This window comes from Micropterus salmoides, unplaced genomic scaffold, assembly GCF_014851395.1.
Source record: "Micropterus salmoides isolate LMB-PRFRI ecotype aquatic unplaced genomic scaffold, ASM1485139v1 Ms_hic_scaffold_12, whole genome shotgun sequence".
Lineage (NCBI taxonomy): Eukaryota > Metazoa > Chordata > Actinopteri > Centrarchiformes > Centrarchidae > Micropterus > Micropterus salmoides.
In genome coordinates this window covers 34,561,764-34,586,000 of record NW_024040263.1, presented here as the reverse complement: position 1 = coordinate 34,586,000, position 24,237 = coordinate 34,561,764, and the positions used below count along the sequence as shown (strand labels likewise).

The window sequence follows — 24,237 nt, the reverse complement described above, 5'->3', positions numbered from 1 at the left end:
AGAGTTTATATAAAATGATGATTAGTTACCAACAGTTTACTTAAATACTTATAGCTGACAGGATCAGTCGGTGACAGAAAACTTTCAAGTACTGATGGATTAAGACGTTTATCATGTAAAACCATTTCACGGTTCACAGATGTGAAGATTTGCTTTTTAATTATTTAAATTTATTTGTAATCATTTTGAGCTTTGTGCTGTTGGTTACACGAAACAAACAATGTGAAGGCGTCACTTTGGGCTCTTTTCAGAAATCAATGAATTAAAAAAATAATCAGCAGATTGATCGATAATGAAAATAATCATTAGCTGCACTCCGATCCAAAATAAAAGGCTCCCCTCAACAGTAAAATCCTGCTTTAAATTAATGCACGAGGATTAAAAATATACATGTACAGACAGTCTTCTTTCAGTAGTGTGTGTGTGTGTGTGTGTGTGTGTGTTCACTGCAGACATGAAACGACTGTGTTTGCTGATCTCCGTGTGTTTTGTGTGCAGAGGTCTGAAGACTGTGGAAGGAACTCCGTACTTCACCAACTACCTGGAGGTCGTCTTCGACCTTTACGTCCTCGTCACCACGGCCAACAGCCCCGACGTCATGTAAGACCCTGGAACAAATCCTCCTCAGTCTGTGTTCACTGATCTGAGCCCGGAGGACTCCGGTGACCTCTGACCCGAGGTCGTATAAGTGAAATCGTAAAAGTGTTTTTAAAACGCCTTTCTACTACAGCTAAATACAACCTCCTACCATAAAGGAGGAAGTTGGTGATGCAGCAGAAACGCATTCACAGGGGAAGAAATTTCAGCTTATTTTCTCCTTTTTTCATTTAGTTATTTTAGCAAGTCATGAATTTATCACAGCGCCTTCATGTTTCTGCAGTCAGAGGAAGAAAAGAAGAAGGAAGTGACTCTCAGAAACTTTTATCTGTCTATCTGCATGTTCGGTTTTCTGCTTCTCGTCCGCAGGATGCCGGCGTACAACACCAGCTCGGTCTTCGCCATCTTCTTCATCCTGTACATCCTCATCAACACCTACATCTTCATGTCCGTCTTCTTGGCCGTCGTCTACAACAACTACAAGAAATACCTGAAGGTACGACGGTGTGATCCAGTCTGCACCGAGTTACAGTACCCGGTACTTCCAGCCCCGGGTTTGCTTCAGTGGTAGTTTGATGGCACTGAAATGTCTGAAATTGAAAGTCCGCAGACTTCAGAAGGACAGAACACCTTCAGCGACCTGTGCTGCTGAGACAGTTGGTCTAAAGAGAAGACAGACATGTTTGTATCTTGTCTTTCTCTGGCGGAAGGTTTCAGCCTCTGTTTGTCAGCTCCTCCTCCTCCTCCTCGGCGTCAGCATTAATTCTTGTCGGGAGAAGATCTCCGCTCTTCTTCACTCGTCATGAATTATTTTTTCTTTGGCAGCGAAACGCGAGGCGTCAAATTCCTGCAGGTTAAACTGAACCGACTGAATGTTTTACTGCCGACTGACTCGCCTAGCAGCATTAAAGCTACAAACAACCATGATGCATCACTCTACTCCTCTGACATCTGTAATCTCAACCTCGAACCTTCTGAAGACAATACTGTCTGTTATAAGACAGGGCCCCAATGCAGGAGCCACCTGAGGGCCCTTTGTCTCAGTTTATCTTCAGCTTACCGAAACAAGTCTGCCATTAATCTAATTACAACAATGTGATTGCTACTCAGACAACTTTGGGGGCCCCTGAGGTCCTGATGTCTGTGGGAAAGTTACCTGGTCTGCTGGGGTGGTAGTCGAGCGCTCTGTATGGTGGCTCTGAGGTGCAAAAACGCATAAAAACCCAATAGAGGGTAGGCGTTGATGTCACTTCCCCTTCCGGAACACGCTGGACTGAGTGGCAAAACATCTGTTACCATGGCTGCGATTAGCAAACTGGGAGTAAAACAAATTAAAAGCAGCTGGACTCGGTGATCCTTACTGCTCACCAAGGAACCGGTGATCCAGAATTTGTGTTTTAGCTGATTCAAGCTAACACTGCTGCTCGTCTGTCTGCCACTGAGTGTAACTGTGTTCCGTGACTTCATGCGCGTACCCTCTATTGACCCTTTGCTAAGCCCCGCCCATCTTAGTTACTGCTAAGTCCGACAAACTGTTGGCGCTGCCCCTGTCTATTGCTGCGCTCCCCGGAGAAATATTGTCAAATTTGTTGGAAAAAGCGACCTCAGAAAGAATCAGTCGCATTACACATTTCAAGGTTGAATTCAGGCTGTCAGACTGACGCAAACTGGCTCAGACTGACCTGAAAAATATGAAAGATAGAAGCTAAAGCTAACTTACTTTACATTCAGCAGGAAGTTAGCTAGCGTTAGCTAACATCACATTAGGAACAATCCACAGCCGTGTCCACATGTTTCTGGATTTGTTTTAGGTTTTGGAAAGAGAATAAATCGTCCTTCTCCTTTCAGCCTCTCTGCTGTAACTGTTACAAGTTGCTGCAGGAACAGTTTGACCAGATCTGAGAAAAATACAGCCAGAAAAGCTAGAAAACGACTCTTTCTGCATTAGTCACTGCAGCGCAGCCATGAAAGTGTCGGACGTCAGTTAGAGCGAGTCCTATACTGCGCTGTGATTGGCCAGCTGCGTATTCAGGGTGTGGCTTAGTGAAGGGTCAATTAGCAAATATAAAAAAATCTCTCAAAATCCGTTAGACTTGAAGATATAAATATTAGAGCCCTGCGCAGGCTGCATATTTCTGTCTGAAACCGACCCGGATCAGAGGGAGGAGTCACTGAGCCTGACCCGAACACCGAGCATGACGCAGTGTGTAGCTTCCGTGCTGCGTTCAGAAGTTGCTGTCAAATAAAATGTAAATGCTCCGTACTTGTATAGCGCCTTTCTCGTCTTTTCGACCGCTCACAGCGCTTTTTACACCACATCTGCATTCACCACTCACACACATTCATACACTGGCAACAGCTGCCAGGGGCAATTCGGGTTCAGTATCTTTCCCAAGGACACTTCGACACGCAGCCTGGAGGAGCCGGGGATTGAACCCCATCACTGAACAGCAGGATAGTAGTGCAACACTGTAGATTCTCACCCTAACCCCCATCTCTTTATTTTTCTTCTCTTGGTCACGAACATGACGTGAACATCGACACAAACCGCTTCCAGCTCAGAGAAACCTGGAGATGTTTCATCTTCTAGATCTCTGTGATGATGAAGTCTCTCTCTCTGTCCTCCAGGAGGAGGTACGGCAGCTGGTGAGGGCCAAAAGGCACAAGATGGTTCGAGCGTTCGCCGTCCTGCAGGAGAAGCGGGAGGAGGGCGGGGAGCCGGTGGTGACCCAGGCGAACTGGAACCAAGTGGTCCGACTGGTCCAGCCCAGCATGAGCAACGCCCAGAGAGAGCTGCTGTGGAGCGTCTCCGACGACCAGAACCAGGGCTGCATCGGTGGGTCGCACGCAGAGTCCCATTGGCCGTCAGTGACAGCAGATTTAATGCCATTAGAGAAGAAACTCTGCTGCCTGTTTTGTACCTGACAGTGTTCCATCACTGATTGGCTTCCACCAGTGTGTCCCTGAGCAGGACACTTGACCCCTCGTTGGATAAAAGCGTCAGCTAAAAGAGGAATTATAATTAATTAGATACCAGAGCACAGAGCTCTTTGTGATAAACATGCAGAAACAGAAGGATTGCAGTTGTTAGTGCATCAAAGCAAATTCATTTAGCACATTTATTGTTAAATAACCATAAACCCATTGTGCCTTTTTTTTTAAGTAACTTTGTTTCATGAATCCATCAAACCTCCTTCATGTATCTGCAGTCAGAGCGAGGAAGAAGCTGTCCACAGAAAAGAAGAAGGAAGTGACTCTTTGAAAATCTGTGAAAACCAATTTAACGTTAAGGGTCCATGCATTTATTTACCGCTTCCTTTTTCTTTTTGAACAACGGCCGGCGGGCGTTTAAACTGAGTCTGGCTTTGTCCAGACGCTCAGCTTCTGCTCCGTCACAGCAGCCCTCAATCTTCTGCATTGTCACTGTCTTCACACATACGGTGCCTTGCGAATGTATTTCAGGCTTCAAACATAAAGATATAAAACTCTAATTTTTTGTGAAGAACCAACAACAAGTGGGACACAATCATGAAGTGGAACGAAATTTATTGGATATTTCAAACTTTTTTAACAAATAAAAAAACGGAAAAATTAGGCGTGCAAAATTATTCAGCCCCCTTAAGTTAATACTTTGTAGCGCCACCTTTTGCTGCGATTACAGCTGTAAGTCGCTTGGCGTACGTCTCTATCAGTTTTGCACATCGAGAGACTGAAATTTTTGCCCATTCCTCCTTGCAAATCAGCTCGAGCTCAGTGAGGTTGGATGGAGAGCGTTTGTGAACAGCAGTTTTCAGTTCTTTCCACAGATTCTGGATTGGATTCAGGTCTGGACTTTGACTTGGCCGTTCTAACACCTGGAGATGTTTATTTGGGAACCATTCCAGTGTAGATTTTGCTTTATGTTTTGGATCATTGTCTTGTTGGAAGACAAATCTCCGTCCCAGTCTCAGGTCTTTTGCAGACTCCATCAGGTTTTCTTCCAGAATGGTCCTGTATTTGGCTCCATCCATCTTCCCATCAATTTTAACCATCTTCCCTGTCCCTGCTGAAGAAACCATGATGCTGCCACCACCATGTTTGACAGTGGGGATGGTGCGTTCAGGGTGATGAGCTGTGTTGCTTTTACGCCAAACATAACGTTTTGCATTGTTGCCAAAAAGTTTGATTTTGGTTTCATCTGACCAGAGCACCTTCTTCCACATGTTTGGTGTGTCTCCCAGGTGGCTTGTGGCAAACTTTAAACAAGACTTTTTATGGATACCTTTAAGAAATGGCTTTCTTCTTCCATAAAGGCCAGATTTGTGCAGTATATATCTTGGCTGCATCTCTGATCAGTCTTCTCCTTGTATGAGCTGAAAGTTTAGAGGGACGGCCGGGTCTTCGTAGATTTGCAGTGGTCTGATACTCCTTCCATTTCAATATTATCACAATATTGCACAGTGCTCCTTGGGATGTTTAAAGCTTGGGAAATCTTTTTGTATCCAAATCCGGCTTTAAACTTCCTGCCTGGTGTGTTCCTTGTTCTTCATGATGCTCTCTGCGCTTTAAACGGACCTCTGAGACGATCACAGAGCAGGTGCATTTATACGGAGACTTGATTTCACACAGGTGGATTCTATTTATCATCATTAGTCATTTAGGTCAACATTGGATCATTCAGAGATCCTCACTGAACTTCTGGAGAGAGTTTGCTGCACTGAAAGTAAAGGGGCTGAATAATTTTGCAGGCCCAATTTTTCAGTTTTTTATTTGTTAAAAAGGTTTAAAATAAATTTCGTTCCACTTCATGATTGTGTCCCACTTGTTGGTTCTTCACAAAAAATTAGAGTTTTATATCTTTATGTTTGAAGCCTGCAATGTGGCAAAAGGTTGAAAAGTTCAAGGGGGCCGAATACTTTCGCAAGGCACTGTATCTTCCTCACAGAGGGACAAACTCTGATATCACATAAAGACAGAGTTGAACACACGGTTTGTTCTGCAGGTTGTTATCGTAGAACCTACAGATCATCAGCTGGTTTAAAAGAGGTGCGTAGGTTAAAGCTGCGGTGGTTCATTTATTCAGCACGTTTCAGCAGCAGAAACTCTCCACAAAAGGACATTTTAATACAATTCATTAAAGAGCCAACAGAATAGAAAAGAAAGACGAGCTTTAGACAGTAGAACAAATCAGTGGTGACGACCTGAGACGCAATAAGTGAAAACTCTTGTGCGCACAAATCGACTCCCAGGTCTCTGAAGCCTCACGTTTTCCCAGCGGACACAGATTCACCAACCAACAGAAGCTTAACTCAGAGCGCCACGGGTTTAACCCCTGACCCCAAATCTACCGACCGCTGACGTCAGCAGCTGGAAACGAATCTGACTTAATGAAAAGCTGCGGCCTTGAATAATAAATAACGAGACATAAAAATACAATTTAAATGCCTTCATATTAATGCATCACTATTCTAACAATATAACATAAGTCAGAAGACTCTGGATCTGTAAATGATTTTGTATTTTCTGTCGAAGAAGAAGAAATAAAAACATGGATTAAAATGTTTTCAACCCTGAGTTGTGTCTGCAGGCAAAACCCAGGGCCAAACAAACCCTCCGTAAAGCCTAATTACTGTGGGCACTCGCTAACTGATTGCAAACAAGATGAGCGTATCAACATGACGATCAGCTCCTCGTCTCATTTACAGGGAGTTTGACACAAACGATGAAAGTGCGGGAGACATGTTCCCTCCGTCGCCCCCCGGGGGAAACGAGACCCTGATACCGGCTGATAATCTGCCTGTTGGCACATTAACAGTTGATCAATTTGCGTCTTCCTGAAATTAAATTAAAACAAACAATAATAACAGAATGGAACTGGTCCCTGTTTATCACTCGGGTTTCAGCTGTTTGAGAGGAACTTCCTGCTGATAAACTCTGAAGTCGCAGACTTTACCAGGTGAAAAGAAGCACCTGAACACACCATTAAAAACTCACTGTGGATGCTGCTTTTTCTTTGCAACATCATATTGTTGAAACACTAAATATGAAGAGTCGTGACACGGCTTTTACTGCTTCATTTCTCTGTTTGAACGTTATGTTGAGCTTTTTTTGCTCCAACGCCATCGAGTGAAGAGAAGCAGGAAGCCTCCAGTTTGGCATTTTTGGCCAACATGATTTTTGTAACCAGGCAGCAACAAACGTAAAACAAAACGTACTTACCTGAAAAATGAGCACCCACGGTTGCCATAGTAGCGACTTGTCAATCAGCTTGTAGCCCCGCCCTAAAGCCTCCCCTGCTTCCTGGTCTCTGTTCCTCTAAATGGGACCATAATTTACTAAATGAACATCATGCTGTGTTGAAGAAGACTTGAAACTAGAGACTGAGACCAGAAACTCATCAGGAAAGAGTTTACTGAGGGAATAAATCAGCTGACAAGTAGAAACATTTTCTCACAGACTTCTTTCTGCAGCCGCTGGAGTTGCCCCCTGCTGGCTGTTAGAGAAGATGGCACTGACTTCACTTTTCAGACCCGGAGGTTCCTGCTTGGTCTGTAGCCCAAAAGTTGAGCGTGGGTTTAGGAGACGAACATGCTGCCCAGTGTTTTCCACAGAAGCTACGATCACATCCAAAGTCTGTTTAATCTGATGTTTTAAATCTGCCTGTTGGTTGGGTGATTGACAGGTAAGGTGGCTTTCGTCCAGCTCGCCGACCTCATGAACATCGAAGTCATCACACTCAAGTCAAGACCACACCCGCTCCACAGTGTGTGCCCCGCCCTCTACACGTCGGCCCCCAGCCGCCTCCTCTGCCGAATGGTCCAACACAGGTGAGACCGAAACAATGGCATGCTCAGTTTGTCTGTTCCAGAGTAGATTTTAAATGTATAGTTGTGCAAACCATTGTCCGTATGGTAGAATGTGTTGTCGGGTGTGACGAGACACTTAACCCACGAGACGAGATTTTAACACCATTTTTAAGAAATCTTTAATGCTGAATTATATGAAATTTTGTGCATTAAACTCATTATTTCCTGCATTCTGATGAAATTGCTGCACCAGTTTGTTTTTTTTATGTAAAGAAAAACACAAAATTCAGGTGGCAGGAGACAATTCACCTAACTACACTGAACAAAATTATAAAGGCAACACTTTTGTTTTTGCCCCCGTTCATCATGAGCTGACCTCAAAGATCTTAGACTTTCTCTATGGACACAAAAGGCCTATTTCTCTCAAATATTGTTCACAAATCTGTCAAAATCTGTGTTAGTGAGCACTTCTCCTTTGCCGTCATAATCCATAGTATATTTTGTATATTGGGGTGGGGAAAAAGTATTGCACAGGCGTGCCTAAGGCTGGCCACAATAAAAGGCCACTCCAAAATGTGCAGTTTCACTGTATTGGGGGGGTCCAGAAACCAGTCAGTATCTGGTGTGACCACCATTTGCCTCACGCAGTGCAACACATCTCCTTCACATAGAGGTGATCGGGTTGTTGATTGTAGCCTGTGGAGTGTTGGTCCACTCCTCTTCAATGGCTGTGCAAAGTTGCAGTCAGGTCGAGACCCCGATGAGGACGACGAGCGTGCAGATGAGCTTCCCTGAGACGGTTCCTGACAGTTTGTGCAGAAATTCTTCGTTATGCAAACGATTGTTGCAGCAGCTGTCCGGGTGGCTGGTCTCAGATGATCTTGGAGGTGAAGATGCTGGATGTGGAGGTCCTGGGCTGGTGTGACCAGCCAGTCTTAGTTACACCGATGTCGCATCAGCTGGTTGGACACAATTTCTAACCAGCATGCCTTATAAGTTAAACGCACCTATTGTGTTTTTTTTCTGCACCAGATTCCGACAACTCTGCCTCTGATCTTGCTCTTGGTGGGAACTGTTGGGCTTCTGTAAATAGCATCACAGAGTACGGTCTAGACCTGCTCTTTTATGAAAAGCGCTGTGAGATAACTGTTGTTGTGATTTGGCGCTATATAAATAAAATTGAATTGATTGGCTACTCATTGGTTAGGGTTAGCCTCTCAGAGGCAGAGTATGGTGCAGGACTTGACTCAAATCTGGGGCAAGTTCAATCTCAAAACATTTTGTACTGGTTTGCGGTGATTGAACGACAGATTTCCTTGAAACATTCTGCAACGGGCTTCGAGGTATGTTTGCTCCCGTTTGGTGGGCGTGCCAGAGGTGTTACCCAATAAGATGCGACCAGTTTGTAAACACAGCGGTGTTAAAATGGCAGGAACAATCAGTGCGCTTGCGTACATAACGGTGTGTTCAAGGCGAGACTGTTTACGTTGAAATAAATGTTTTGCCGGCGCTGCACGGCCCTGGTGTCTGTCAAGTGAGAAATGTCGAACATTGGGTGGGAGGAAAAAATGACACGTCATTCTCTACATGTACAAAATATCAAAAACAGTTTGAAGAGTTTCTTCAGTTACACAACAAGAAGACGTGAAATAGTTGCTAAGACAGTAAAATGTGAGCTGGTCTTTACAAACATGCTTTCTTAATAGTTGTATGAAACCATTATTAAACACTGACCTGATGAGACCTGAACCATCTCTCAGACTGACAAGGTGAAACGTTTCAGCAGTTTCAGACCAAAACCTGACTAGTCCTGGAGTCCGAACTGACTGACAAACATTACAATAAGCAGCTACTGTTAGCATCAGGATGTTTAAGGAAAGGCAGGTTTATTTGTATGGAACATTTAAGCTACACACTGTTTTATATAAAACATAGTTCAAAAGCAAGGAATATCTGATTTTAGAAATTTGAGGAGCATTTTACCCCCAAAACAGGACAGTAAAAGTTACAGTGAAGTGCAAAATATCAAAGTAAAGTCTTAAATATGATTTAATAAAAGCAGCGGTAAAAAGAAGTCTTGATTTAAAGAGTTTGGTGAGGATGAACCTTGACCTGCAGAAACTCATCAGCTGTGCTCTGCTGTGTGTGTGTTTCAGGGCCTTTGTAATTGTGTACGACGTGATCATCCTGGTGAACGCCGTGTTCATCGGTCTGGACGAGAGGAATCCGATGATCGCTAACTCGGAGTGGGTGTTTCTGGCTCTGTACCTGCTGGAGATCCTGCTGAAGCTCTACGTGTTCGAGCCCCGGGCGTTCTTCTCCAGACACAGCTTCTGGAACTGGTGAGGACGAGCCGGCGTTTACCGTCGGATTTACAGCGTTTGTCCCAAATAACCAATGGATTCTGGGTAACGTTTGTCCACAGGTGGCTGTTTATGAGGATGACGAATTGGAGAGGAGCCCGAGCGTCTGATTGGTCTCAGATATCACATGATGCTCGAGTTGATCTGTGGAAAAGTTGAAAGCAGGGATGTCACGAAAGCCGACAGTTCGATACCAAGTCGTTGCCAGAACCCTGAAAATATGATGGTGCTCGTTTTGCTAGGTCTTTCTATTCAGCGTTGCCTTCAACAGCTCCGTGTCAAAGCCAGTTCTGGGATGTTGGAGAGCTAATTTAGGCAGACGTCTCAAAGTTTGGATCAACGGTGATGCAGTTTGCAGCGCTAAGAGCTGAAAGTCTGTCCAACGCACCTGTTAGTGTGGGAGGAGTCGGGCAATACGAGCCATTTAAGTCATCAACACCAATAATAATAATTTGTTTTCCAACATAGAGATCTCGCACCTGTGAGTTTGAAAACAAAAATGTATTAAGCACATTGCGAGGTTGTACTTGCTCATTTATAAATATGTTGACATTAAACCACCGCTCATCTGTCCTGGACATCCTCTCACAGCTGTTAGTTGGTCTTTGTGAAGTTTAAATGTTTTATTAAACATTTAGATTTATTGTTTAGGTTTTTGTTTTTTACCGTGGTATCAAAAATCGTGGAATTTCTCTGGTATCGGTATACTAGATATCTGCTATCGTGACATCCCTACATCCTAGAAAACTTATCGTTAACGTTGCTAAATTAATCGAACACTTTGGGACGTTTTTATTCAACTATTTACACTTTTGTTTTTGTTTTTTTATGATTTGCAAGATCTTGGGTCGACGTAAGTGTTGAAGAAAATGTGTTTAACTTTGTACAAAATAACAGTTTCTATTTCAGTACTGGTTTGAAAGTGTTTGTGTTTGAAACTCTTTCTGATAACATTTATAATGAAACATCAACAAATGTAACCCTATGAGCTGTCACGTCCGTCTCAAACAGCTTATCTGCGTCCCAGATTATAAGTACAAGGTACGTGCCACATGTTTCAGTTCCATTACCTGCTGTTGCTTTTATCTTCAGTCCCGGCCTGTAAGCGCTTGGACCCGCTCGCTGACACTTGTTATTGATTTTTAGTTTTTTATTTTTTTCAAGTCTTCTTTATTGCAAAAATAGGATACAAAACACAAGTGACTTACCAAAATATACATAACAATATACAAACATATAACACGTAGACAGAATACAATACAGTTTAGCCAGGGGAAGCTTATAGGCCATTACAAAGAGAAAGAGGACCACATGTTGACAGTTCTAACTTTCCCTTAACCTTAACTTAACCTTTTTGTTGTTGGAGCCAGAAATCCGATTAATATAATGTACAACTTCATGGAGAAAAAGTACTGATTATTTTTTTTTTTTTGTGCTGAATTTATGTTTATAAATGTTTTGCCAACAGAATTAATAAATTTATAATGAAGTACATCTTTTCTTTACTTTGACTTCTATAAAAGCAAAATACAACATTCTCCCACAATAAGGCAAAGTCTTTATAAATATGGTCTTGTCATTGATTTATTGTTCCCGCCCCACAATAAATCAATGACGAGACCATATTTATTCACCTTTTTTAGGGAATAAAACAACTTCTGAACTGTGGAGTTACTTTAGGGCCAAAAAGTCTGAAAGTAAAAATAAAAAAAATCTTGTGCAGAAAATTAAAAGAGAAACTGTACAAATTAAACAACAAAAAAAAGAAAAAGCTGTGACTTCACACGTTCTCTGGGGTTCTGCTGTTTTGATTTCACTTTGAAAGCTTTTACTTTCAGGAGCCTCTTTATTAGGTACACCTGTCCAATTAACCCTGCTGGCATAACATTTGTCTTTAAGGTGGTGTTTGTCCTGGACTACATCATGCTGAGAGGTGTTACTATTTTGATGTCCTTTTGTGTTACCAAACACGAGGAGTTCAGAAAGTTAAACGGTTCAGGACGACACCATCACTGACTGAGCTCAGTGCTACAACACAAACTGAACTCTACAGGCTTCAGAACAGATTGCTCAGGTGTACCTAATAAAGTGGCCACTGATCGCGTTACGGCCAACTTAAACTCTTTTGCTGCACCTGTTGACGCTGTACTTTTGCAGTTTTTCCAGCTGTGCGCCCCCTGCTGGCGAGCTGTGCAGCTGCGGTGGTGGTCAGACGTGTTTGTGGGTTTCATGGATGTTTTTAAAGGACTAGTCTCAAAGATGGCGGCTCCTTCTCATTTGAATGGAAATGGCTCTCTGAGCCAAAACAGTTTTCTAGCTTCTGTGATACTGTGAGGTTTTAACTGCACATGCTCAGTAGTGTTTTTTTTTTTGTTGTTGTTTTTTTTTACTTTATTGCTTCTAAAACACAAACATTCATTATAGGTACATAAATGGAGAACTGGAGAACTTGCCAGGAGAATATAAACTTAGTAAAGAAAAAGATTAAACAAAATCAGATGAATAATAATTCTCTTTTATCGTGGAGGTCCATGGGGAAATGCTTGAGCGGCGGCGCCGTATGCTACTTTATATTTGTGTTATGTGAACGCACACAAGGTGAAAGACGACCGGCTGCGTTTCCCGCTAATGCTGGTTCTGCTTTCAGCATCATCGCTGTGGAAGAAAAGTATTCATGTTCAACTTGAAATGTTTGTTTTCTGATTGTTTATTTTTCTGGTTTCAGGTTTGACACCATCATCGTCATCTCCGCTCTCATCGCCACGATCGTCAACTCCGCCGTAGAGTCACGTATGTGCTGTTTTGATTTATTTGAACTTAGTGACAGTTGAGCTTTAGCATGCAGCTTAGAAAACAGGTCATCACACTTTGTAATGCTGGAAACAAATAGTGGATTTATTTATTGACGGTAGGGTAATTTAATAATCAATTAATAATTGAAGGCATTAATCAAACAAAACCACCATCCATTCTCTAACGTCTCTCTGTAACTTAATACACTTTGGGTTGGCTCTATAATTAGACTGGAGGTTTTTGCAGGTGGAAGACGTAATTAAAATGCAAAACAGTCTCAAGATTTTATATTTTGTACATTTTGTTTGTTGCGGCCTAAAATGCCAAATTTTTTGGAATCTTTTCTATAAAATTGCGATGAAATTTACGATGTTCTTGGGCGTTTTTTGTGATTTAAATAGTTGGAATAAGTGAAAAGTGCAAAGGTAGATGTGATGTTTTTTAAACGTTTAATCATTAAACAATCCCTCCAGGATTTGACAGGCCTAAATCTACCCCTAACCATGCATATTTATACCCGGAGGGACTGACAAAAACCTCGGTTTACAGTAAGACATCTGAGAGTTTAGCACAATGCAAAAAAAGCCTACAACAGCACCATAGCAGTGGGTGGCTATGAAAGATGACTTTTTAAGAACAGAAATAAATGAGCTTCATTCATTTTTTATAATCCCTCCTGTGACGCTGACACTCGATGTGGAATTCGTGGGACATTTTCACCCTTTTGATATTTTGTTGACTAACAAATTAACAAGAGATTCATTAAAATGATAATTGATACTAAATGACACATCCACTGGTTTTGTTGGTCTTTCTTAAACGTCTACCTGCATCTGACTGCCCTGTCTGGGTCTCAAACAGCCTCTCTTGGGATAAATAAGTACTAGGTCCTTTACTATTTATACTCTTCATTAACAAAGTTATCACTCCCACACAAGTCAAGGCAAGTCAGGTTTATTTAAAGTGTAAAATTACCAACGACATGGTGCCAGTACAATTATAAAGTACAGACACATAAAAATGAGCAAAATGAGATATAAAAACACATAAGATATACACAAAAATACAACAAAGTACAATAAGATGCATGATGGTGAAACAAGATAATAAATAATTATAACTTTTATAAGAAATCATAAAATACCCTAGGCCTATCTATAAGCTCTATTAAACAGAAAAGTTTTAAGCCTCCTTTTAAATACGGAGATGTTGGATGCTTCCCGAACCCAAACAGGGGTCTGATAGCTAAAGGCTCTGGCTCCCATTCTACTTCTAACGTACAAACACATACAAATAATAATAATATGATGTATAGTAACCGCACATAATATCCGCTTTTATGCAGATGACACAGTCTTGTCTGCATCTGGCTCCTCTCATATCTGCTTTAACGTCCTTCAGACATCTCTGCTGAATCTCGTACTGACTGCTGATGAGACTAACCATGTACTACATGAACATACTGACAATGAAACTGCCCAGTCTTACACAGAAACTTAACAGCAGGGCGTTTAAACGGCGTGAGGTCAGACTGGCACAGACACTAAAGATTAACCTGGTTTCTCATGTTTTTGGAGAAAGATGACTGGACAACAGTCAACCATAATTTTTTGCTTCTCTACCGAGATCTCATTTATTCTCATGCTGTTCGACCTTAACCAACTTGATGTGCAGTTTATTATTGGGCCTCATTACAGGAGATAAATATCGTCGTATCCAGTTTTGGGAGTAACATGTTACAAGTCATGCAATTAGAGTAATGTTTTGCTTTTTGCTGTAACGCAGTAGTATCACGCATTACTAATAAAATGTCAGTAACATTATACTTGTTACAATCTCAGTAACCCATGTTACAACACATTCTAACTCAAAATTACTCGAACCCACCAATGCAGGCACATCCTACTGTCTGAAAAAAATGATAGCACCTCAAAAGTAGTGTAAAGCATTGCAATTCAGAGACAGTAATACTGTAACTAATTCAAATAACAGTAATCTATATTGTATTAGATTTTGGAAGTAACTTGCCCTACACTGGTCGTCTTTATTTATAAAAATCTCCTGCTTCAGAAAACATGTCTGTTAACTCTCTTTACCCCTAAATACCAAATATATGTAGACAAACTGCCTTGTTACCACTTAACACCTTTTTTATAAATTGTAAAAATAAATAAAGCTTGAATGTCTCATCGGCTGATTTTAAACTTTACTATGTACAGATATCTGTTTTTCTCTCTATCTGCTGTTCTCAGGACTCTCGAAAAAGAGATCTTGATCTTAGTGAAATGACCTGATTAAATGCAAGTTCTTTATATTTTATCACCCCACTAACTTATAATATTAAAAAATGTGTTGCATCCTGAGAAAAATGTCATGTATAACAACATAAGTCGACCCAGATTGTGAAATGAGCCCTCATGGGGAGGTTTACATGTTTATCTGTGTATGTGACCACCTGTCTGTTTGATTTGAGCCTCCTGGGACAATAAATCCTTTTTCTGAATAATCCTTTCCTTCCGGTTGCAGCGGACGGTTACACCAGCCGTCAGATCCTGGACATCGTCTTCATCCTGCGGGTCCTCAGGCTGGTCCGGGTGGTGGACAGCATCAAAAGGTTTCAGCTTCAGATTGTTGCAGCCTGAAATGCCGGATTTTGTGGCAGCTTTTCTAAAATAATGCAATGAAAGTAGCAATATTTTTTTGCAATGAAATTGTGAAATCTGCATGTCTGCTGCTCCTTCTAAACAAGGAAGTGAGTTTGCCGACGGCGATGAGAGGTCAAAGTTGCAAGTCGTGCTGAATTCACGGGATTTGTTGAATTTGTGTCGATCGCCACGTCACAAAATCCTGGAGGGACTGAAAAATACTTGTTTCTGATTGGCAGCAGGTGTAAACGTGGTTGTAGTTTGGTTCATATGTTAACCTGCAGGAAAGCATAGCAACGTTTGGACACCTGGGATTGATGAGATGAAGGAAATGACTCACGTGTCATTACTTGTACGTGTTGATTGGTTTGTATTTCTAACGCTGAGGACTCGTTCCCTGTCAGGTTTCGTGCCATCATCAACACCCTGATCAGGATTGGACCGGCGATCCTCACATTTGGACAGCTGATCATTGTAAGTTCAAACATACTGTCAGGCGTCCCTGTTTTCAGAGCTGTGATGTAATAACCTGCTGCAGCTAACGCGGCTAATAAGTTAGCATCCTGGTAGTGAAGCTGGCTGCTCCTCAGGTGGTGTACTACGTCTTTGCCATGGTGGGGATGGAGCTGTTCAAAGGGAAGTTGAAGTTCTACGAGGAGGGCTCCACGGACCCGGGGAAGGAGTACTGTGGAAACCCTCTGCTGAAAGGAACGGCCTTCGCACAACTCAGCTACTGCAAGAACAACTTCAACAACGTGGTGTCCTCCTTCATCCTGCTGGTGGAGCTCACGGTGGTCAACCAGTGGCACGATATCCTTTTACTTGAACGCCTCACACACGGAGGGACAACATTTTACCAGATCGAAACCCTATCTGCTGATCACTGTTCCAAAAACTGCGATCTGAACGAGTGGATCCTCTAAGAGCTTCCACTTTATTTTAGAGCAGGTGCATCACTGTGGTTGTGTAGTGAGTCGAGCTAGCTGTGCTGCTGAAGCGCTGAGCTGAGTATTTCCCCTGTTTTTCCTCCAGTAAGTACAATTTGAAGAGAAAATTCAAGATTCTAGTATTAACAAAAAGTATTTAAGAAAAACTATGTTCAAAACCATTCAGATTGACCTTGGGTCACTGGATCAGATCAAAGAATTGCAAGTAAAAAACAAAGAGTTGCTCAAAGCGATTTATCTTGTGGTGCAGGGTTTGGTATCGTTTCAGTTTTATCTGGAATCTCAGTTCCGGTTCCAGCCCCTTCACCACAGATCTCCTTCCTCCTCTTCCCCTTCATGGTTAAAGGGAAAGGAGTCTCTGTCCTAGAGGGGGCGTCTCTGGGGACTCGTCTCATCTGTAGCCATCGTTGATTTCCCTTCAGTATAGAAGGTGAACGTCAGCTCACCTGTGTTTTGTACCTGACACGTTGATGCTGTTAGCGTTAGCCAGGGGCGGACTCGGACAAACATTCAGCCCTGGCACTGCCCGCATCAGCACGCATCTCAACTCACGAACACGCATTCACTACTTGGGCTACATTTGTGCACTGATGGTGAAATAATATAAGCAGTGGGCATTTGACAGAATTTAAGTAGCCTAATCGAGTTTGTCAGCTCAGGACCAGACCGGCTGCTGCCAACTGGGCCAAAAGCATTATTATTATTATTATTATTATTATTAGACATAGGCTATTAATATTATAACCATAGGAAATTGTGCAAGTGATAAAACCTCATCTTATGCACCGTTGTCCTGTAAAAGTAATTGATTTATATACATTCTGGGTTTCCCACAGAACGACAGTATATTTTAGGTTATTTCTTACCTTAACTCCACATTTTATTTTAGAATTTACTCACTAGCCTTCTTGAATCTGCTCTCTTTGCCTTCAGTTCTAATATTCTCACACCATTGCCTGCCCCACTGCTTTCTTTCTGTTTGTCGGCCCTGTTGACTTTCTCCATCAGCTGTGAGCTGCGTTTTATAAAGACGCAGGGAGGAGGCTTGTTAATGAGGAAGCCTATCGAAACCGAAACCAGCGTTGTACCCAGGTACACCTGTTCACTGTTGCTTTCCCTGGTCCGTGCTTGTAAGAAATCCACCGTGTCTGCGTCTTTTATAATAGATAGCATCTCTATCAGTGTTTCTCTGCAAAATACTTGAATGGGTCACCAAATATACTCGGGCGGCCGTGTATCTGATCATAAAAGTAGTAATACCACAGTGTAGAAATACTCTAACATGTAAAAGTCCTGCTTTCAAAAATGTACTTGAGGAAAAAGTACTTAAAGTAAAAGTACTCCGTATGCTGAAACGCTCATTTCGGGATAATATTTATTTTATTAGAGATTATAATTATTCATGTGTTCATCACTTTAATGTTGCAGCTCGTTTTAATCACTTTATGTTCTGCTGGGTTTGATCTTACCGCAGCGTCATTTATTACTTGTCTTAAAAATCAAATGTAGTGCAGTAAAAAGTATAAAAGTAGCATAAAATAAAAAACCTAAAGTAGTGGTACTTCAACATTGTACTTAAGTACAGTATTTGAATGTACTTGGTTACTTTCCAACAGTGAGTTCTGGTTTCTGTTGTGCTGAACGTCTTCGCTCAGATTCAGGTTTGTGTTTCTTCCTTACCGCGTCTCACTGCTCAGCAGCGGCTTCGTCGCCGTCACCCACGTGTCGGCCAGGATCTTCTTCGTCCTCTTCCACATCATCGTCGTCATCGTCATCATCAAGTAAGGCTGACGTCGGCTGTCCTCTCAGTAAACACTGTTTCCTGTGACATCACGTAGCCTCCGTGTACACGGCGCTCTCTCAGTCATGTTGTAGTCGTGCTGATCACTTCCTGCTGTCTTTCAGTATCTTCGTGGCGTTCGTCCTCGAGGCGTTCTTCGTGGAGTACTCGGTGGACAAGAGCGACCTGCAGACATCTCTGGAGAAGAAGATTGAAGAGCTGGAGCTGGCGGTGGCGCAGTACGTTACCGCCACGTCCGGGACAGAAGATAAACACTCTCTGATTGCCTCTTTAACATGTTTCATTATCCTCCGTGTTGTTTTGTCCACCAGGGAGAAGATGGAGGACAACTTGGTGAACGCCATGGAAACCATCGACAACGACCAGGGAACCGGCCAATCGGCGGACAACAGACCCTCCCTGATGTTTAAAATCGCTTCAAAAAGTAAGAAACAAACAAAAGAAACACTTCAGACTCGACAAGAAGGACGGTTTGTGTCATGTTGTTCGGCTCTACGTGTTGGAAACACGCCATCCGATTATTACGGTAATACGGGAGAGGAAATCGGATCGGCCACCAAATCTGGCAAACTCTGATTTTACTTTTTAAATGCGTCCCAACATCCCGCGGAAGCGTTTCATGTCCAAACTACGCTCGAGGAGGCGCCTTTCAAATAAAAACCGTTAGTTTTCATCAAGAGTCAGTCCAGTTTTAACAGACGTCTGCCGTCACCAGCTGCTCCGACCGTAAACCTCAACGAGAAGAAAAGCAGACTTCTGCACAAGTCTCTGTGTGAACGTTGTGATAGGAGATTCATCAGGCAAACGATATCTGGCATTTAGAGATGACCGGTCGGCTGATAAATAAATCTGCAGCAGCCTCGTCAGTGAGCTGCTGGTGTCTCTAATCTAACAACGTTAAATATGTTTAAGCAATAGTATAGTAATATAATATATAGCAATAATATAGTATCATATTATAGTCCGTTTTCATCTCTTTTGATGATGAACGATGTGGGTTTTAGTTGCCGATTGCCCTCCTTCCCCCTGCGTCCGAAGTGTAGCTGAACGTCAAACCGTACTTTGTTTACTCGCCCCTCCGCCGTCGCAGAATGCAGTACTTTCTTGATGGCTTTTAAGTCATCTTCTGACATTGATGTGTGATGGACCGTAGTGTCGAGTCTTTGTCTTCTCAGTGTTTTCTCAACACCAGTGTAAACTCCTTCTCTGAGGAGGCACCAGGACAGACCAGTTCATAGTTCATATAGTTCGCCTTTCCTGTTTCTGACCGTGGCATAGACATCTTGTAAAATGTAATTGAAACGGTCCTTTGATGTTGTTGGAAAGTCTACTGCTACACCTTTATCCTTCCACCACTCTTCAAAGCATCTCTCTGCCCACTTGGTTTGCTTCAGTGTTCTCCTCCTCTTTAGTTAGCTCCACGTGTCTCACAGGGGTCTTTTTTTTTCTGGCGAAGTCTTCTCAAGCCCCTCCTCCACGTTAAGGCCTCCCAGGAGGTCAGAAGTTTCCTACCCGTTTCATAAATATAGTTCTACTCGGGGATGGGCAGAGATAAATCAAAATATATTTTAAAATAAGATACCAAATACTGTCATTTTTAACTGTTTCAAGATGAACTACAAACTACAGCAGCCACGACATGAATAAAAATAAATAAATACTGTGTAATTATATTTCAAAAATACTAAAAGTACTTTTCCAAATCAGCCTGTTTGATGTCTCCCTTCAGCAGAACACTCAGATGATTTAGTGGATAACTAAAAGTAGAAGCTAACGTTTACTGTGAGCGCTGCTTGCTCCCGCAAGGGTTTAATGTCACGTGACGGTGACGTTTTGCTGCGCTGGCAAAAGTCGGACACAATTTCTAACCTGTATGGCAGCTTTGCATAATTTAAAGTAATTTTCTTTCTTATACTGGCTCTTCATGTAGGCCTTCATTTCAGCCTCTGTCTGAAATGAGCTGTAGATGCGCCTGTCTCTTTAAACCCCCCCCCCACTGTCTTCTGGTTGGCCATTGTCTTGTGTGTTTACCAGGGGCGAGTTCAATCTCAAAATGTTTTGCACCGGTTTGCAACATTTTTTCGGATTGAACGACATGTTTCTTTGCAACGTTGCACAACGTTTCACGTAAACACAATGGCATTAAAAAGGCAGGAAAATGCAGTGCGCTTGCGTACACAAGTCAGGGGACGTTTTGCTGAACTCGCCCCAGGTTGCAGCATAGGGTTGCATGTTCCTTTGTGGGCGTGGCCAGCATTCCCTGCCTGGAGCAAATGACCGTATATGGAAATCTGTCTCGGAATGATCCATATATGGTCATTTAGTAGTAACAGTTTAAAACAGAGCATTCAAAGCAGGGGGATATCTGAGGTTTTGGCCTCACAGTTGTGTTATACTAATACTTTTACCTCATTATTTGAAGCTTTGGTCATGTTTAACATGAACATCTGACATTGAAACATTATTGAAATGTTTTATTTATTTATTTTATTTTAATTTTTAATATATTTTTATTTTTCACACGCTTTGATTACTTTACGCTTTAATTACTTGTTTAATGAAATGTACAGAAACTACATAAGAACAATTAACCTAATTGTTCTTATGTAGTTTGTGTGATGCTTTGGCAATATTGTTGTTACACATTCATGCCAATAAAGCTAATTTGAATTGAATTGAAATGCCAGAAAATGTGAAAACACATTATTTAAGAAAAACGTTCAAATTGAACTGGATCAGATCAAAAAATTACAAGTAAAAAAACAAAATGAGTTACTCAGATTGGAGTGTTGAAGTTCATTAGAAGTGATTCATCTTTCACAGTAAAGTATTGTAGTGTAGAGTTGGGTTTTATTTCAATTTTATCGATTCTGGGCGACTCGCAGCATCTGCAAATTGCAGCGAGACGAAGCAAAAGTGTGGTTCCAACTTTGTGCAGCCGCAGAAAAGCAACTGCGGCCGCCTTGCTCCCGCGAGGGTTTAATGTCATGTGACATGGTGACGTTTTGCAGCGCCGGCGAAAGTCGGACACAATTTCTAACCAGCATGCATCACGATAATAATAATAATAATAATAATAATAATAATAATAATAATCATCCTTATTTGTAGAGCACTTTTCAAAAACAAGTTACAAAGTGCTTTAACAAGTGTAAAGAATAATACAAAAACCAAGATAAAAGCATGAAAACATTGAAAAGACTAAAATACAGATAAATATAAAATTAGTAAAATAGAATAAAATAAAAGGGATAAAATAAAATCAAATAAGATCGGGAAAGGCTCTCCTATAAAAGTATGTTTTAAGAAGGGACTTAAAAGAGTTCACTGACTCAGCCGACCTGATTTCCTCGGGCAGGCTGTTCCAGAGCCTCGGGGCCCTGACAGCAAACGCTCTGTCCTCTTTAGTTTTCAGTCGAGACTCTGGAACAGACAACAGACCTCTGCCCGAGGATCTCAAGGTACGTGCTGGTGCGTATGGGACTAAAAGGTCAGAAATATAACAAGGCGAGAGGCCACGAAGAGCTTTAAAAGTGATCAATAGAATTTTAAAGTCAATTCTAAAACATACTGGGAGCCAGTGTAATGAAGCTAAAATAGGAGTAATGTGGTCATATTTCTTTGTTCTGGTTAAAAGCCTGGCAGCTGAGTTCTGGACAGTCTGGAGTCGATCAATAGATTTTTGGGTTAAACAGGTGAAAAGGCTGTTGCAATAATCCAGGCGTGATGAGATGAAGGCGTGTAAAATGGTCTCGGTGTCCTTAAAAGTTAACATAGATCGAATTGTTGCTATATTTCTAAGTTGATAAAAACATGATTGAACAAGCTTTGTGGTGTGCTGCTCGAAATTTAAATTATTATCAAACCAAACACCAAGGTTCTTTGCCACAGGCTTAATGTGATTTACTAGGGAACCAGCAGATGGCAGTATTTGATTTGCCATCTGCTGAGACCCGATGACCAGGATTTCTGTTTTGTCTGAGTTCAGCTGGAGAAATTATTTGACATCCATTTTTTAACTTCACAAAGGCAGTTGTTAAGTAAACTCAGCATTCCAGGGTCTGTGGATCTGACGGACAAGTATATTTTGTGTGTCATCAGCATAAATATGAAAAGAAATGCCATGTTTATGGATAATATGTCCAAGGGGAAGCAGATACAAGGAAAACAAAATGGGTCCTAAGACCGACCCCTGAGGCACACCATATTTAACTGGACAGAATGAGGAGTTGTTTACAGACACACAAAACTTCCTATTTGACATGTAGGATGAAAACCATTCTAGGTTAAGTCAAACGCACCTACCGACGACAGCTTTTTGTCACGGGTGGCGCCCCCTGTTGTCCATGTTACGTTTGACATGAAGGAATATTTTTTATCGTTTTGTAAAAATCACATGTTGAAACTTGATATTAGGTTTAAAAGTAAAATGACTTAAACGTGTTTCTGGATTTCAGAACGTGTGCAGTCACTTGAATAAAACGTGCTCTGCTCTTGACCTCAGCTGGCCTGTCGATCACAGTATTGATCGTCAGTGTTGCTGATTCTGTTTCCTGTCAGGGTATCGGACGGTGGACGCGCTGCTGCAGCGGATGTTCGAGGCCGATCTCGACCCCGAAGACTTCGCTGAGAGCGACGATCCTGACGCTCAGAACAACGGGAACTTTGCAAACCCGACGTTCAGCTCTGCGTAGACGTTTATGTACAAATATATATGATTTCTACAGAGTTATAAATATACTCAGTATGTTTAAATCTGATGTTTATCCACCGTTATATTTTTGTATTTCTGTCCTGTAGCTGAAACACAAAGGGAATGTGTATTTTCACATAAAGAATATTTACACTGATGTGTTTCTGTTCATGTTTTATTGATCTCTGACCTGCACGTCTGTTTTTATAGAACAGAAGATTCACGGCCACCAGCCGGACATTAGGAACCAGTCCCATATGTTTTAGAATCTTTTTAAAAATCAAATAAACTGTGTTGTTAAATAAGGACAATTCTCAGCTTAAGTGTTTCAGTTTAAATTTTGGCTTATGTCTGACACGAGAAAAAGGGCTTCTGTTTACTGTGACTTAAGTCTTTTTTTTTATTTTATTAATATTCATTGAAATACTTCCCACATGTTTGGAGTCATGAGGTTTTCTTATCAAATTCAATTAAAAAATCAATCAAATTAAAGCAAAAACAAGATTTAAATGAAACTTAACCAGATGAAATGTAAGTAAATTAGAAGTCTGACTGAAAAATAATAGTAATTAAAGCGGCAGCAGCGATGAGCGGCCCGAACACCCGCGCAGCTGTTGCGTGCGTCATTTCCGCAAGGGAGTTAAGCACAGCCGTTGAATAGTAGGTGGCGTTCTCATCGTAATAGAAGCTTGGCGTGTAGATGTCTGTAGGGCAGGACTTGAAGTTAACACTGGTGATGTGTGGAACATATCTAACATGTGGTTGATGTTACTAGTTCAATTCAAAGTGGCTGATTATCAGTGTGTTTTAAGGTACAGCTCTCAAAAAAAACAGCTTCCTGTTTAACGGCGATAAATTACTCACCAAGGCTACAGCATTTAAAAAGAAGTGTCCTAATGTAACATCATTAAAGCGTTATGGCTGTCCTGCAGAACTGGATGTGGTCAACCTGCTATGTTAAGCATATATTGGTCTTAAGACCACTTTTTGATGGTCTTGGTCTCGTCTCGGACTCTACCGTGTTTGTACTCGGTCTTGTCTGGGTCTCGGACATTGAGGACTCGAGATTTTATTTCTTTGGGATTATGAATAAATTGCTTTTGCGTCTTCTGGTTTAATTGTTAACATCTATTGCTTCAAACACGGCCAATAACCCTCATTAAAAATGTGTTGTTACCGTTAAAGACGGTCACCGCTCCCGGCGATGCATACATTGATTTAAGCTCTTAGTGTTTGTATGTGGGTGTTTATATATAGCATATATTGGTCTCAAGACCACTTTTTGATGGTCTTGGTCTCCACTCGGTCTCGTCCTTCCTCGGTCTTGGTCTCGGTTTGGGCGGTCTTGACTACAACACCACCCTAAGGATAGAAAAAGTCTCCACACCCCTGTTAAAATGCCAGGTTCTTATGATGTAAAATAATGAGACAAAGATAAATCACGTCAGAACTTTTTCCACCTTTAATGTGACCTATAATGTGAACAATTCAATGGAAAAACAAACTGAAATCTTCGAGAGGGAAAAATAAAAAATAAAAACCTTACAGTAACCTGGTTGCATAAGTGTGCACACCCTCTTATAAATGGGCATGGGGCTGTGTTCAGAATTAAC

General features: G+C 41.7%; 1 protein-coding gene across 2 annotated transcripts in view; it reads left to right on the top strand.

Moving 5' to 3' along the window:
• The window catches only part of tpcn3 (two pore segment channel 3), a 31,090-nt gene extending 8,309 nt beyond the window's left edge, over window positions 1-22,781 (top strand). Inside the window, exons 7-20 of one of the 2 annotated variants that reach the window (XM_038714777.1) lie at window positions 499-600; window positions 967-1,093; window positions 3,226-3,433; window positions 7,259-7,403; window positions 9,539-9,724; window positions 10,757-10,786; window positions 12,471-12,535; window positions 15,065-15,152; window positions 15,588-15,657; window positions 15,774-15,993; window positions 17,821-17,911; window positions 18,036-18,149; window positions 18,243-18,355; window positions 22,492-22,781. In XM_038714777.1, coding sequence (XP_038570705.1) covers window positions 499-600; window positions 967-1,093; window positions 3,226-3,433; window positions 7,259-7,403; window positions 9,539-9,724; window positions 10,757-10,786; window positions 12,471-12,535; window positions 15,065-15,152; window positions 15,588-15,657; window positions 15,774-15,993; window positions 17,821-17,911; window positions 18,036-18,149; window positions 18,243-18,355; window positions 22,492-22,625 — 1,693 coding nt within the window. In that variant the 3' untranslated portion in view covers window positions 22,626-22,781. The remainder of the gene's footprint in view (window positions 1-498; window positions 601-966; window positions 1,094-3,225; window positions 3,434-7,258; window positions 7,404-9,538; window positions 9,725-10,756; window positions 10,787-12,470; window positions 12,536-15,064; window positions 15,153-15,587; window positions 15,658-15,773; window positions 15,994-17,820; window positions 17,912-18,035; window positions 18,150-18,242; window positions 18,356-22,491) is intronic. The other variant, XM_038714778.1, reaches the window with a different exon arrangement.
• The last annotated feature ends 1,456 nt before the right edge of the window (window positions 22,782-24,237 follow it).